At 45.5% G+C, this 15,424-nt stretch overlaps 1 protein-coding gene across 1 annotated transcript in view; it reads right to left on the minus strand.

The window, feature by feature from the left end:
• Positions 1-654: 654 nt before the first annotated feature.
• Positions 655-15,424, minus strand: part of MFSD4A (major facilitator superfamily domain containing 4A) — a 64,378-nt gene continuing 49,608 nt past the window's right edge. The window contains exons 7-10 of the mRNA XM_042782487.1: positions 11,269-11,416; positions 4,657-4,727; positions 2,568-2,688; positions 655-737 (exon numbers count right to left, since the gene is read on the minus strand). Coding sequence (XP_042638421.1) covers positions 655-737; positions 2,568-2,688; positions 4,657-4,727; positions 11,269-11,416 — 423 coding nt within the window. The remainder of the gene's footprint in view (positions 738-2,567; positions 2,689-4,656; positions 4,728-11,268; positions 11,417-15,424) is intronic.

Below are 15,424 nucleotides of genomic sequence, written 5' to 3' on the forward strand. Positions count from 1 at the left end.
TTTTAATAATGGCGGTGTTTAACAATGAGCTCTCAAAGTGAAAATTCAACCATCAGCTAGTACCAGCTCGTACAAGTGAGTTCCAGCATACCACTGAGTTAGTGTCCCAAAGATAGCAAGTTTCAGCTTTTGATGTTTTAGAATATAAATGAACAGGAATCAGTAGCAGGAATCTAGGGACTTTGGACTATCAAGAAGTAAAAACACATAAATCCTTTGAGCATGCCCGAGAATAACTTGGGGTTTGCTGTGATTAATTTAAAATATATTTACATGTAGCAATGATCATTGAGCTTTATAATTTTAACCTAATTTTCCAATTTCAGCTAGGAGTGATCATCAACCCCAGGTATGGTCCACGTGTGAGGTGGTAGATGGGTAAATGTATGGCAAGCTTCTTTCCCATGTGGGATAGAATCCTGGAAGCTCTTAACCAAGAGTCTGAGCCGGGGAGAGGAAGACAACTGGAATAGCCAGGTAAACTCCTAATGATTTGCCTGGAAAGACCCAGGTCTCATGACTCAATTTAATGTCTTCTACTCAATCAAGTATTAGTGGAGAGGATTTGAACAAAGTTGTCCATGAGGTTGCTTCTACCTCCACCCCTAGTTTTGCAAACACTGTGGTCCGTGTTGGTGTTCAGGCTGGAAGTCTTCACGTGCCTTCTTCCTCCAGTTTTCTCTCTCTCTGGTAGCACTCAGAATTCTCCATCCCAAATGGTTTATCTTGGGTAGGAACTACAAAAGAGAAAGGAAGCAGCATGTTCTAGCAGCACTGATTCGTTGCAGTAATTATTCATTCCGAGAGCTTACCCAGGCTTTTGTTTCTGTCATTTTGTGGCTCATTAGGGAGCAAAGTGAAAAGTCAGACCTGCTACTGTGGATGAAATGTTGTTGGAGGCAGTTTGTGGAGACTCATGGCTATAGGGCTTGGGGAACATATTTCTTTTTGCCTGTCATGAATTGAATGTTGTTGGGTTCCTGCCAGTCGATTCCAACTTCCAGTGATACCATGCCCCAGAGGGTTTTCTTTTTCTTGAAAAAAACTTTTTATTGTGAGTTGAGTGAACATTTAAGAGCAGATTTGATTCCCATTGAACAATTCATACACATTTTGTGACATTCGTTACAATCGCCACACTATACCAGTATTCTTCCACTTCCTGCTTGTGTTCACCATTTTCCTCCATCCTTCTTTCCTGTCTCTTTCTGCATTTTGAGCTTTATCCCTGGGCAAATGTGGCCCTTTTGATCCCACGTGATTGATTATTCTAATGAGCGCACACCTTCCTGGTGTTATTGTTCACTTTATAGGCCTGTCTGTTGTTTGGCTGAAAGTGGAGCCACGGGGGTAAGTTCAGTTCCAGGCCTGAAGGGTGACTAAGGGCCATAGTCTTGGGGGTTCCACCAGTCTCTATAAGACCAGTGAGCCTGGTCTTTATTATTTTGAGTTTTGTTCTGTATTTTTCTCTCATTTGTCCAGGACCTTCTATCGTGATCCCTTTCAGAGTTCCCCATGGGGTTTTCTTGGCTGTAATCATCATGGGAACAGATTGCCAGGTCGTTTTCCCATGGAGCTGCTGGGTGAGTTTAAATTGCAAATCTCTTGGTTAGCAGCTGAGTGCTTAACTGCTGCATTACCAGGGCTCCTTCATTAAGTGTTCCTTATTTGCTGTTCAGCAAGTATTTACTGAGTGTGTGTCCTAAATGAAAGTGTTCAGTGCTGAGCTAGGCAGCAACCAGTACCTGCCACCTCTGCAGACCAGCTGTAGTCAGGGCTGTGTTTTTGGACCCCATTTTCCTTCTGGACCTTGAAACTGAGTGTTTTGAGGGGTAGTATGTCCACCCAATGAAAGATAGGGCTGTGGGTGCCTATTCCTTCCGTCTTTCTGTGATTGTTTTCCCTTTTATAGCGAGGACGAGAGCTCTGTCTGGGCATGTTCTCTTAGGAGCTGGCCAGGTGCACAGCCGACACAGCTGCTGGGCACTTCGAGAGCTCAGGCGGAAGGGCAGGTGAGGCTCAAGATTATGAAAATAGCTTTGGACTCCCCCTGCCTGAGGTCTCCAGGAGAGAGACTATTCTTAGGAGGTGCCTATTCCCTGAAGGAACTTTACTTTGCCACTTGGCCCAAAGCACTTCTTTTTAAAAAAAGAGATTTGGACTGGAGTCAAAATCCTGAACTGCAGAAAGATGGCCAGTTAGGCCACTGGGCCAAGTTCCAGCCAAGGAGGCCAGCTCTGCCTCTGAATGCATTGAAGAAGCTGGAAAGAGAGTCTTGGCCCATGGTTCCATGGCATAGTGGGTACAGGAAGCCATGTTCACAATCATGCCACTCTCCCAATGGAGAAACCATGAGTCAGCCTGTCCCACTTCCACCTGCCCTAAAAGCCCAGTGCAATTGCATGATGGAGCAGGAAGAGGGAGAAAGGAAGCTGTAGAAAAATAAACATTTCCTTGCATTTTACTTAGAACAAAACACCATTTGTGGCGTGCTAAGATCCATAGCATTCCCCCCTCCTCCCCCGGCTATTTTCCTCCTCGTGTGTAGCAACAGAGTCTTCCCTTACCTGATGAGAGTCCAGGATGCATCCTGTGGAAAAACAGGAGCAAGATATAGAAGGCAAAAGCCAGGCAACCAAAGATCACACCACAGACCAGGAAACTATAGCTGCCCTGAGCCTGGAATATCTGCCAAAGGGGAAAACACAGGGAGATAGGGTGTTAAAACCTCACGTGGAAGATGTATTGGAGGAAGCGGCCCTCAAGCCCTTGGCAGGCTTTTCAGTCAACTTGAGGCCCATTGTATCAATACAGAGATACATGGACAGGAGGGCGGTCTTGGCCTCGTTTCATGGTTATGTTTCTGGAGGAGGCAGGAATCCTGTTCTGAGGCAGACCTTGGACCTAGTGACCCCTCTGCAGTCCTTTTCAGCTTGGTGTTCTGGAATCTTCTGAAAATCTCTATGTTACCATGGAATCTCCAACCAAATTAGCTGTTTCTATACTCACAAAGCCTAATCCAACCTTTGCAGAGGATAAATACACACACACACACACACACACACATATTTACCTTTTTATTATGGAAATTTAAAATACGTGCCGAAGGAGCATATGGAATTCCCATGGACCCACTTTAACAACTAGCAGCAGTGTCATCCGTACCCCTTCACGTCTTCCCTGCACTAGATTATGCTGAAGCAGATCCCAGACATCACATCATTTCAATGCACAGGATATCATAGACGTTTTTCATCCATGGGGGGAGGGGAAAAGAGGAAGAACAGACACTTGAGTGGTGATTAGGGGCATTTTGGAGACTGAAAGACCTAGGTTGGAACATCACTTCTGTCATTTACCAGCAAGGTGACTGACCTAGGGTAAGTTGCTTCATTTATCAGAGTTTCAGTATCCTCTTTTGTAAAAACGAGAATAGTATCATCTACATTAGTTGCTGCTGAGTCAATTCTGACTCATGGGGAACGCGTGTGTGTCAGAGTAGAACTGGACTCCACTGGGTTTCTCAGTGGATGATTGTCAGAAGTAGATCACCAGGCCTTTCCTCCAAGGAGGACTTGAACTATCAACCTTTTAGTTAGCAGCCAAAAACGTTAATCATTTTCATCACCCGGGTACTTTATATCTACTTCAAACTACCCATGTTTCATTTGTTCACTAGGAAAAAAAGGACTAATGTCAGCTTTTTATTAAATACTAAAAAAACCTAACCCAATAACAAAAACTCACTGCTATTGAGTCCATTCTGATGCATAGTGATGCTATAGGACAGAGTAGAACTGCCCCCATAGGGTTCTGAGGCTGCAAATCTTTACAGAAGCAAATTACCTCATCTTTCTCCCACACAGCAGCTGGTGGGTTCGAACTGCTGACCTTTTCATTAGCAGCCGAATGCTTTCACCACTATACCACCAGAGTGCCTTTATTAAATATACCCCCCCCCAAAAAAAAAAAAAAAACTAAACCCACTGCTGTCTGTCAAGTTGATTCCAACTCGTAGAGACCCCCATTGGGTTTCCGAGGCAGTAAATCTTTATGGAAGTGTATTGCCCACTCTTGCTTCCATGGAGTGGCCGGTGGGTTTGAACCACCAACCTGGTTAGCAGTTAGATGCCTTAGGCACTGTACTACCACAGCTCCTTATTAAATACTCCAGTACTCCTTTTTTTCCTAGTGAAAAAATGAAACATGAGTATGTTTGAAGAAAATTGGGAGAACTGCACCTTAATCAAGGTAGGAGTTGAGCAGGAAAGCTGGGCCCTATGCAGGGTGGCCAAAGGCTCTGAGAGGTGGGGTAGGGAGTGGTAGGCTGAGATGGGATGGGAAAGGAACTCTGACTGCAGTTCAAACCCATCTTGGGCTGTGACAGCCAAACAGCCATTCCCACAGGCCCCTTGGGCCCCACTCCCAGGCAGGCTCCTGTTTGCTTTGGACTTGACCACACATCCTCTTACTTCTCTGGGTCCCCCAGGTGGCAGCTCAGCTCTCAAGGCTGCCTCTGAAACGGTCACAGATACCATAGGCACAGTGGGCCATGCCAGAGAAGATCCTAGTGGGGTTGAGAAGGTGGCCACTAGCATCCTCTCACGTGCTCTGAGGTATTCCCAGTTGTCCCCCAACCTAGAGTTTCCCACATACCGAACCAACCAGTAGCTGGAGCACCATCTCGCCGAGTCCTGCCCCTGTTACCAGCACCGTGGTCGCACAGCCTAACAAAAGAGAAGGATTTGGTTTGGTAGAAGCAAGTTAAGGGGACGGAAATCAGCTGTCCTAGTGCAGGCTGTTCTAGGAAACCTCTGGAAAATGGTATGGCTGTCTAAGAGGACTACTTTGGATTCCTACAATTTCTCAGACTTTAACCCTCAACACTGCTTTGGGAATGCTTAGGTCATGCTGTCATTATATTTCCTCCTTGTTCTGAAACGTTCCATTGCTCACAATTGTCTTCAGGGTAAATTCCAAGTTGCTTAGCCCAGCATTCAGGCTCTTCCCAATCTGACTACCACCCACCTTTCCAGAAATATGTCTTGATGCTGTCAAGGGCAGGAGCTGGGCAGAAAAGCCCTCTGCTGCAGGCACACAGTGTCCCAGCTGCTCTGGCGCTGCACCGATGGGCCACACGCCTCTGATGAGCCTGACCACCTAGTCAGAGCCCAAGCTGCTGAGTCAGACTTGGGTTCTAGTCCCATCTCAGTCACCTTAGGCAAGTTCTCTAATTTTTCTAGGTCTTGGTTTCCTTCTCTGTAAAAGGATGCATCACAGCACCTGCTTCATAGGGAGGTGTGGGTAGCTCTGCAATAAAACAAAAAAAAACAAAACAACCCACTGCCATTGAGTTGATTCCAACTCATAGCGACCTCCATTGTGTTTTCAAGGCTGTAAATCTTTACAGAAGTAGATCGTCCCATCTTCCTTCCACAGAGCAGCTGTTGGGTTTGAACCACCAACCTTCTGATTAGCAGGCAAATGCCTTAGGCACTGTGCTACCAGAGCTACTATGATGCATATAAACTGCTTAACAGCATAGTTTTGCACACCGTACATGCATAAAACAGGCCAGCTCTCTGCTTAAACCCTTCAATACTGCCTTTAGGATGAAGTCCACATAGTTTCATGTGGTCTGAGGGCCCTTTGCAATCTGCTCCTCCTGGTAGCTCAGACCCAAGTCTTGCTCAGGGTCTACCCTGGAGTCAGGATGAGATGCCCTTGGCCTTGTGACCCTGCACACTCACTGCCAGGTTCGAGCATTCACATTCTCTCTCTCCTAAACATTCCTCCTAACTCTTTGTCTGGCAAACTTCTGTTAATCTCTTAAGTCCTCATGTATGAGTCCCTGGGTGATGCAAATGGTTAACGCAGTCAGCTGCTAACAGAAAGGTCAGAGGTCTGAGTCCACTCACAGGTGCCTCAGAAGAAAGGCCTGGCAACATATCCCCGATAACGCAGCCATTGATAACCCTATGGAGCACCGTTCTGCTCTGACATACCATGACATACCGTTCATGGTCACCATAAATTAGGTGGACTTGATGGCAACTGCAGGAGCTCTGGTGGCATAGTGCCTAAGGCATCTGACTGCTAACCAGAAGTCTGGCAGTTCAAATACACCAGCCACTCCTCAGAAGGAAGATTGGGCAATCTATTTCTGTAGTGATACTGCCTTGGAAACCCAAGGAGGGGTCGCTGTGAGTTGGATCTAATTTGATGGCAGTGAGTTTGGTTTTTGGTTTTTGGTGATGGTAACTATTTTTTTTTTTTTGAGATTTCCTTCAGTAATTTCCTGCACTACCTCATCTGTGTTCCCACAGTACCCCCACCACCACTTACCCCACTGTCCATTTATCTGCCAGCCTTATCCACTGAGCAAAAGGCCATGAGAGGAGAATTGGGCCTGGGACTTTGGTTCAATGGTGTGTCCAGAGCTTGTTAGCACAGTGGCCAACACAGAGTAGACACTTAACGTGTTGACAAAAACCTCATTATCATCTACTCTGGGCTTCAAGTTCCCTCCAGCTCTTTCAGTCTCAGTCACGGTGCTGTCTGTCTCTGCCCTCTGCTCCCATACTGTTCACTACCCCACCCCCTTCTTGGAATGCTTTCCTTTTCCTCTCTGCCTTTCCATATCCTGGGCCAGCTCACATCCCATCTCCTCCACAAAGCTACCTCTAGATTCAATACTGGCTATTTCCATCTCTGAATTCCAGTAGCCAAACAAACAAACAAAAAAAAATCAAAATCAAAACCCACTGCCAGTGAGTCGATTCCAACTGATAGCGACCCCTCTAGGGTTTCCAAGGCTGTAACTGTTTATGGAAGTAGACTGCCTCATCTTTCTCCCACAGAGTGGCTGGTGGGCTCAAACTACCAACCTTTTGGTTAGCAGCCCAATGCCTTAACCACTGTACCAGCAGAGCTTATTCCATTCATTCTTTCAGAACACCTTGAGGACCTTTTGTGCATCAGGTACTGTGCTGAACACAAATAGTACACACAGGAGGAGGTGCACACAAATAGTAAGAGATAATGTATATTGAGCACCTGTGAGCCAGGCACACCACTAAACCAAGAGCTTTAGATGATACCTCTAAATAATCCCGTGTGCACCCCCATTTTAAACCAAAAGCCAAACCCACTGCCATCAAGTTGATCTCAGCTCATGTTGTTGTTGTTGTTGTTATGTGCTGTTGAGTCAGACCCGACTCATAGTGACTCCTCCTTGGGTTTCCAAGGCAGTATCACTACGGAAGTAGATTGCCCCCAACCTTCCTTCCGAGGAGTGGCTGGTGGGTTTAAACCGCCAGCCTTCTGGTTAGCAGTTAAGTACTTTAGGCACTATGCTACCAGAGCTCCTATCTCAGCTCATAGTAACCCTACAGGACAGAGTAGAACTGTCTCATAGGTTTTCCAAGGCTGTAAATCTTTACAGAAGCAGACTGCCACATCTTTCTCCCACAGAGTGGCTGGTGGGTTCAAACTGCCAACCTTTTGGTTAGCAGCCAAATGCTTTAACCACTGAGCCACCAGAGCTCCTTCCAGTTTTTTGGTTTTTTTTTTTTTTTAAACTCACTGCCGTAAAGTCGTTTCCAACTCATAGTGACCCCTCCTTGGGTTTCCAAGGCGGTATCTCTACAGAAGTAGATTGCCCAGCTGGTGGGTTTGAACCACTAGCCTTCTGGTTAGCAATCAAATGTCTTAGGCAGAGGGGAAGGAAATTGTATAAGATCATAAAGCCAGTAAGTGTTGAATTAGGATTTAGTCAGGTCTGCTGAGGACTTGTTTTTGACCTTGTCCCTTGCTGGTGCCCACAGGGAGCACATGCCCAGGAGAGGAGGCAGATCATGTAGATACTGAAGCCCTGACTGGGCTGAACAGGACAGGCAGAGACACTGTGCAGTGAGGCACCAGGGAGGAGGATCACAGAAGCTTCCTGGAGAATGGAAAAGAGGGCTGAGTGGGGTCTGGAAGGACAATAGGCAGATAAAGGGGTGATATGGGGTGGTCAGGCATTCTCAGCAGAGCATTTAGCATGGGCTGGGAGAAGGAGACAGAGCAGTTTCATGCCATCTGAGAACACCAAATACATCAATGTGGCCAGGATGTGGGGTGTGAAGGGAAGCTAGAGAAAGGAAGAGAACTCCACAGGAAGACATGAAGGCTGTGTTTTCAAAGGACCCTTGACACCATGGCTTAGTCAGTGGCCCTCACCTCTGGCTACCTGCTATGATCCCCTGGGAGGTCCAGGCCATGAACTCAGACTTTCTGGAGGTGAGGGCCAGCCATTGATCAATCAGAGTTGGTTAGAAGTGTTCCTGGTGATTTGAATGTTCAGCCAGGGTTGAGCCCATTGAGTCAGGTAGAGGTAAGCCAAGGTGTTATTAAAACAGTCCAGGCAAGTAAAGGACGAGAAAGACCTGAACTAAGGCAGCGGCAGTGAGCAATGAAGAGGGCGGATTTGAAGGATGATTTACAGGCAGAATTGAACAATATAACTTATTGTTATCGTTGTTATTACAGAAAAGCCTTCAAAGCTGGAATCTGTGTATGGAAGAAACCTTTCAGAGAAGTAAACACATACATTTTCTATTAAAGTATCTCTGGTAGTGTGGTGCCTAAGGCATTTGACGGCTAAACAGAAGGCTGGCAGTTCAAACCCACCAGCTACTCTGCAGAAGGAAGACTGGGCAATCTACTTCCATAAAGATTTACCACCTTGGAAATCCAAAGGGGGTTGTTATGAGTCAGACTCAACTCGATGGCAGTGGGTCTGGTTTGGTTTAATAGAGTGATAGAAAAGTGGTAATACTTCATCCTGTCCAAGGCAGAAAACTTGTGAGACCTGGACAAACAAGGCAGTCCTGTTGAGTTCCAGCTCTCACAGGTTTCACTGTGCTTAACGTGTTGATCACATAAACCTTGTGGGATAGACTGTGTTACGCATGATACCAACATTATTTCACTGTTCTGCTTACTCCCTGGAGGTTTCAAGACTTGAGGGGCGAGGAAGGAATCTGAGCGCTCTCCCACCCAGGCAGCTGGTGTCTGTTCCTCCCTAGGACAGGTGGAGGGAGAGGTGGTGTTTCCTTGGGCATGTCTTGGGAGACCCAGCACTGTGGCCTTAGTGCAGAAAGATGGGTGAATGAGTATCCAGATGGTTGGCCACTGGTGACTGCATGAGGCATCTTCTCTCATTTTCCATCAGGGTCAGGACTTCCTTAGAGCCATAAAACCAAAAAAGAAAAAAAAACCCCACCAAACTCACTGTTGTGAGTCAGATGCGACTCATAGCGGGCCCTCCTTTGGTTTCTGAGGAGTTATTACTACGGAAGTAGATTGCCCAACCTTCCTTCTGAGGAGTGACTGGTGGGTTTGAACCAGCAGCCTTCTGGTTAGCAGTCAAATGCCTTAGGCACTACACCACTACAGCCATAATGCAATCACATTTATATCAGACCTGTCCCTGATTCTGAGGGGGTCCTCAGACCATGTGTAGTTAACTCTCACTCAGAGGAGCTGAAAGCTATAACTCAAACACATTTGATTCCTTAGTTCATTCTATTGCACGAACTGTTTTTTCTTCTAAATGACAATTGCTAAACAGTATGGTCTCACCCAAATTTCAATATACATATAGTGAAACCTGGGAGCTCTGGTAGCATAGTGCCTAAGGCATTTGACTGCTAACCAGAAGGCTGGTGATTCAAACCCCCCAGCCACTCCTTGGAAGGAAGGTTGGGCAATCTACTTCCGTAGTGATACTGCCTTGGAAACCCAAGGAGGGGTCGCTATGAGTCGGGGCCGACTCGACGGCACATAACAACAACAACATAGTGCATAAGGGACTTGACTGCTAACCAGGAGGCTGGTGATTCAACCCCCCCAGCCACTCCTCGGAAGGAAGGTTGGGCAATCTACTTCCGTAGTGATACTGCCTTGGAAACCCAAGGAGGGGTCGCTATGAGTCGGGGCCGACTCGACGGCACATAACAACAACAACATAGTGAAACCAGCGAGAGCTGGAACTCGATGAGACTGTGTTATTTTCCATGTCTCACCAGTTCTCTGCCTTGGACAGGGTGCAGTCTTACTGCTTTTCTGTCGCTCTCTATTAGTGGAAATAGTTGCATTTTCCTTCTCTGACAGGTTTCTGTCTTACATAGATTCCAGGTTTCGTAGGTTTTGCAGTACATTTTTTTCTGCCCAAAAGGAATCCAGGAGGAAACAAATCAAACTGACAGGGTGTGTCTCAGCTCCCTTGACTTCCAGCTCTACAGACTTTTATTCTTTGAAGCCTTTGCAGTGAGTATCTACTATTATTATAATAAAAAATTCCATTTTGAAAACAAAAAATTTGCACATTCATTGTAGAAAATATTTGATTCTTTCTTAACGGCTGCTGCTGCTGTTATATACTGAAATTACTTGGGAATTCTCCTTAGATTTGAAGGACCCAGGCTCTCCTAGTCTCTCATTACTGTGGATAACTGAGACTCCAAACCTCCCTACTCACTCCATCTCCCCTACTCCTCTTATTTTGCTAATGCTGGTTTTCCAACACTGTAGGGTGTCTCTTGTTCTTCTGAACACTACATGTTCAAAATACAATTAATTTTAATTAACTCATTAAAAAAGGTCTTTTTGCCACATGCACTTGGAAGCCTAGGGAGAGTGGAAGGGGATTAGTGGAGAGAAGAGAGGTTTCTGACAACAGAGAAGCTGTGTCACAGCCCCAAACCAGGTGTGGAGTCACTGTTCTAACCCCGAACCCTTCAGATGACATCTTCAACAATAATAAAGCAAGGTGGTACTATTACTGATAATTAAATTATAAAACACCTTGCCTAGGTCATAATGTTTCCTACACAGCTTGGCTTTTCTTTTGAACTTGGAATTCTCAGCACATGCATGTTACACAAAATGTCAGCTAGAAGTCAGTAGACATTACTATGGGAAAAAAGGAAATGGAAAAGGAACCCTTACTTCAGGCTTCTCTGCAGCTTGAAATCACATTGACAGAGGTATAATTTTGAATGGAGGTAGCCATGTGGGTCCGGACAGAGCCCCATTTGAGAACTCATTCTCACCAAAGTCAGGAGGGAAGCACTCATTTCTCTGAGGAGCTCCGGTATTATCTTCTAGCTGGAAAATGGTCCTGGCCTCCAATATCAATATCAAGCATATGGGGAAGTGGGGGAAGGAAGTGGTGTTCAGTCAAAAGGAGACAGGCTCTTTGCTCTCAGCCCCTACACTCACCTTTGTATTGGAGGATGTCCTCAGTGTAGGCTAGCATGCTGGGAAAGGTGCTACTGAGGAACAGCCCCAGACTCGCTGTCCCCACAAACAGGAAGATGACGTTGTAGGAGAAAATGAGAAGCACGAGGAATGTCGCCACCACGCCGACCTGTCACAGCAGAGATTGCGGCTTAGAAATTGGGAAAAGCTGAACATCAATTAGGAGTGAGGAAAGACCGAGGCGTCAGAAAAGACCTGCAGACTTGGAAAGTGTCCGCGTTAGTCCCAGGGGCAGTGCTGCGTAACCGATGCGCCACCCCGTGGTAAATATAGGAGCTGCAACTTTTATATTCTGGTATGCACCAAGGAAGCCCCGAGAATCAAAGAGAGCGCAGGGAGGCGACCCCACCTAGCTCTATGGAAAAGGCATACCAAATCTGCTCTCTGTGCATTTGGTGAGTGAACACTGCCTGTCCCCAAGGTCTTATCTGCACCCACGGGTAATTCCATCCAAGTCATCAGCTTTCTGCTCCGCCGGCCTGGCTAGTATAATAGAAGCTTCTTCTTGTTTCCTAAAAGCTCACAGTAAATGGGGCCAAAAGTGTGCAGAGAGGAACCCATTGGGTAGCAGGAAAGGCAGGGTGATGCCTGCAGTATCCCCATCCTCTGGGAATCCAAGCAAATCTCACAGAATGTCAGTAGCTATGGCAACCAGTGTGGCTTCCTCCAGATTCAGCTGGGATTCCCACGGATAGATTCTAACGTGTGGTCGGGCACATTTGTGATGGCCTAAATGACCCGTATGATGACTCATATTCCAGCCAAGCAAGTTGTTTCCCACCTGTGGCTCCTTTAACAGTGGCCTCTGCCAGGAAAGCTTGGGAGGGTTCATGCTTCTAGTTCGGTCAGGGTCTCTGTCATATATTTTGTTAAAATAACCCTATTTCTTTCTTTCTTTTTTTTTTTTTTACTGTTGCAAAAATATAGATAATATAACCTTTGCCTATTCAACATTTTTTACGTGTACAATTCAGTGACACCAATCTCATCAATCATGTTGCACAACCAGCACCAATATCCGTTGCAAATTTTCGGAAACAGTTAACTCAGTGCTTCCTAAATGATGGTTTACCTCTTCCCTCTTCCCCCCCGCCCCTGGTAACCACAATGAAACCCTACGCTCTGTACCTTTGCCTGTTCTAGGCATTTCCATATTAGTGGGCTGAGTGAAAAAAGTAATTTATGAAAAATAACCCTATCTCTTTAAAATGTTTTTATTTCAATATTGAATACTTTCTATGCAAAACCCCTCTGTGAAGAAATCTTAGGTAGCACGAGATTAGGAGTAAGAAAACACAAGTGTAAGTGTTTTTACCAGCATTCATGAAGGCTCCACTAAAGCAGGTTGGTTAAATCATATGGATAATAAAGGGGTTCTCTCTGTACAGTGTGAACTTTTAGACAAATATTAGCATTCATGTATACACTTTTCTTAATAAAGAAGCAAACGTTCGACTGCTAACCAAAAGGTCGGCAGTTCAAACCCACCAGCTGCTCTGCGCCGTGCAGGAGAAAGATGAGCCTGTCAGCTTCCATAAAGTTTGCAGCTTTGGAAACTCTATGGGGCAGTGCTACTCTGTCCTGTGGGGTCGCTATGAGTCAATATCAACTTGATGGGACTGGGTTTGGTTTCTCTGTTTTCTTAATATCTCAGCAGACAAGAATCTTTTGTGGAAGCCCATAGAAAACAGAGCTTTAAGGCAAATCTTGCCAGGTGAGTGTTACGTGTTTCTAGAAAAAATAAGGTACAATCATAAAGTATAGAAATGGAAGATGTGTAAGAAATCATATCTGCTCTGGTCCACACCCCGGTCTGCTTTACAGGTAAGGGACTGAGACTGCAGAAAGAAAGAGATTTTAATAGAGTCACTGGAGGAGGAAAAACACCCAGTGATCCCGGCCTGTGACCCTCACCCTTCACTCTCTTTCACCAGCCCCTCAGTCTCTATGCCACCAGAAGTCTTAGGTGTGAGGTGTTCTCCTGGAACCAGGCATCGAGACTCAGGGTCTTTACCTAGAAAGGCTTCCTGTTCCTGGGGAGGAAGTAGCCACAAAACATTGGCTGAAGAAAACACATTCTCTTCACATTGTAAAAACCAAAAAACCAAACCCATCACTGTCAAATCAATTCCAACCCATAGCCAGCCACCCTTTAGGACAGAGTAGAACTGCCCCATAGGGTTTCCAAGGCTATAAATCTTTATGGAAGCAGACTGCCTCATCTTTCTCCCTTGCAGCAGCTGGTGGGTTTGAACTGCTGATCTTTTGGCTAGCAGCTGAATGCTTTAACCAATGCACCACTAGAGCTCCTCACATTGTAAAGGCAACATGAAAGACCTCTTTCATGCAGTGAAAATACAAAAGCAATGGGCAGATCTGTGGTTCCAATATCATGTATTTCCTTGGTACAAACACACATCCTATTCTTTCTTCCTCCTCTGTTCAATTTTTAAATGTTGGAGTGGCTCAGGACTCTATTCTGGCTCTTTTTTTTTTTTATGATTGTGATTTGGGTGAAAGTTTACAGAGCAAATTCACTTTCCATATAGCAGCTCACACACACTTTGTCTCATGACCTTGACTACAATTAACCCCAATGCAACAGCTCCCCTCCCACTTCCTCCCCATAGTTAACCTCTTCCCTGTGTCCTTCCCTCCATATACTCCTGCCCTCTGAGCTGTCTGTGCATAAACACCCATTCTTTCCCCCATGATTGTTTTCTCCAAGGAGTGTATCTACTTCCGGTACATGTTCAACTCATATGCCTGTGTTTTGTTTGGCTGGAAGCCACAGGTGTGGGTTCAATTCCAGACCTGAAGAGCAGCTAGGGGCCATAGTCTCAGTGGTTCCACCAGGCTCCATCAGAGCAGCAAACCTGGTCCCCCCTCCTTTTTTTTTCTTTCCCAAATGATTTTGAGTTTTGTTCCACATTGTTCTCCCACTCTATCCAGGATTAAAGAGCAAAGATATTACTTTTAAGACTAAGGTGCACCTAATCCAAACCATGGTATTTTCAAGTGCATCATGAATGTGAGAGCTGGACAATGAATAAGGAAGACTGAATGAGAGTTGATGCCTTTGAATTATGGTGTTGGTGAAGAATACTGAAAGTACCATGGATTGCCAGAAGAACAAACAAATCTGTTCTGGAGGAAGTGCATATGGAATGCTCCTTGGAAGCAAAAATGGCCAGACTTTGTCTCACCTACTTTGGTCATATTTTCAGAAGGGACCATTCCTTGCAGAAGGATATCATGTTTGGTAAAGTGGAGGGTCAGTGTCAACAAGATGGATTGACACAGTGGCTGCAATGATGGACTCCAGTTATAGCAAGGATGGTGCACATCCGGCCAGTGTTTCATTCTGTTGTGCATAGGGTTTCTATGTGTCAGAGCCAACTCACTGGCATCTAACAACAACAATATATGAGATCAAACTGACAACAGTGACTCAAAAGATTAGATAGGAAACTTAGGGAACAGCGAGTTTATGTTAATAGGGGAGGTACACTTTAGAAAAAGAAGGTAAGAAAGGTTATACAACTCAGTGTCACTGAATTGTATATGTAGAAATTGCTGAATTGGTATATGTTCTACTGTGAAAAATAAAATATATTTTAAAAAAATAAAATTGAGAGGAAAACTGCAGAGTGGTTGCAGTTAATATGAGACATCACTTTACTACCTATATCAGAGCAGCTTGTTTAATGCTGTTTGACTGCCCCCTAACAGATTGCACACCAAAGGCATCTGAACAGCTTTGAAAACAATTCAGAAGCCCAGACTTCTCCCACACCTGCTGAGTTAGAATCTCTGGGGCCAGAGCCCAGAAATCTATATTTCCTAAGAGCACCTCCAGGGAGTCTAAGGTATTTGAGAATCACTTGTTCCAGGACAGTGTTTTCCCCAACTTGTTTGATGATGTGAACCCACTGGCATGTTTGTTAAATATAGAGATTACTAGGCCTTTACCTGGGAGCTCTGGTAGCATAGTGCCTAAGGCATTTGACTGCTAACCAGAAGCCTGGCAGTTCAAACCCACCAGCCACTCCTTGGAAGGAAGATGGGGCAATCTACTTCCATAGTGATACTGCCTTGGAAACCCAAGTCGGGTCCG

The sequence above is a fragment of the Orycteropus afer genome, unplaced genomic scaffold (genome assembly GCF_000298275.1).
Source record: "Orycteropus afer afer isolate SDZICR_OR568_19922 unplaced genomic scaffold, OryAfe1.0 scaffold00013, whole genome shotgun sequence".
In the NCBI taxonomy this organism is placed as follows: Eukaryota; Metazoa; Chordata; class Mammalia; order Tubulidentata; family Orycteropodidae; genus Orycteropus; species Orycteropus afer.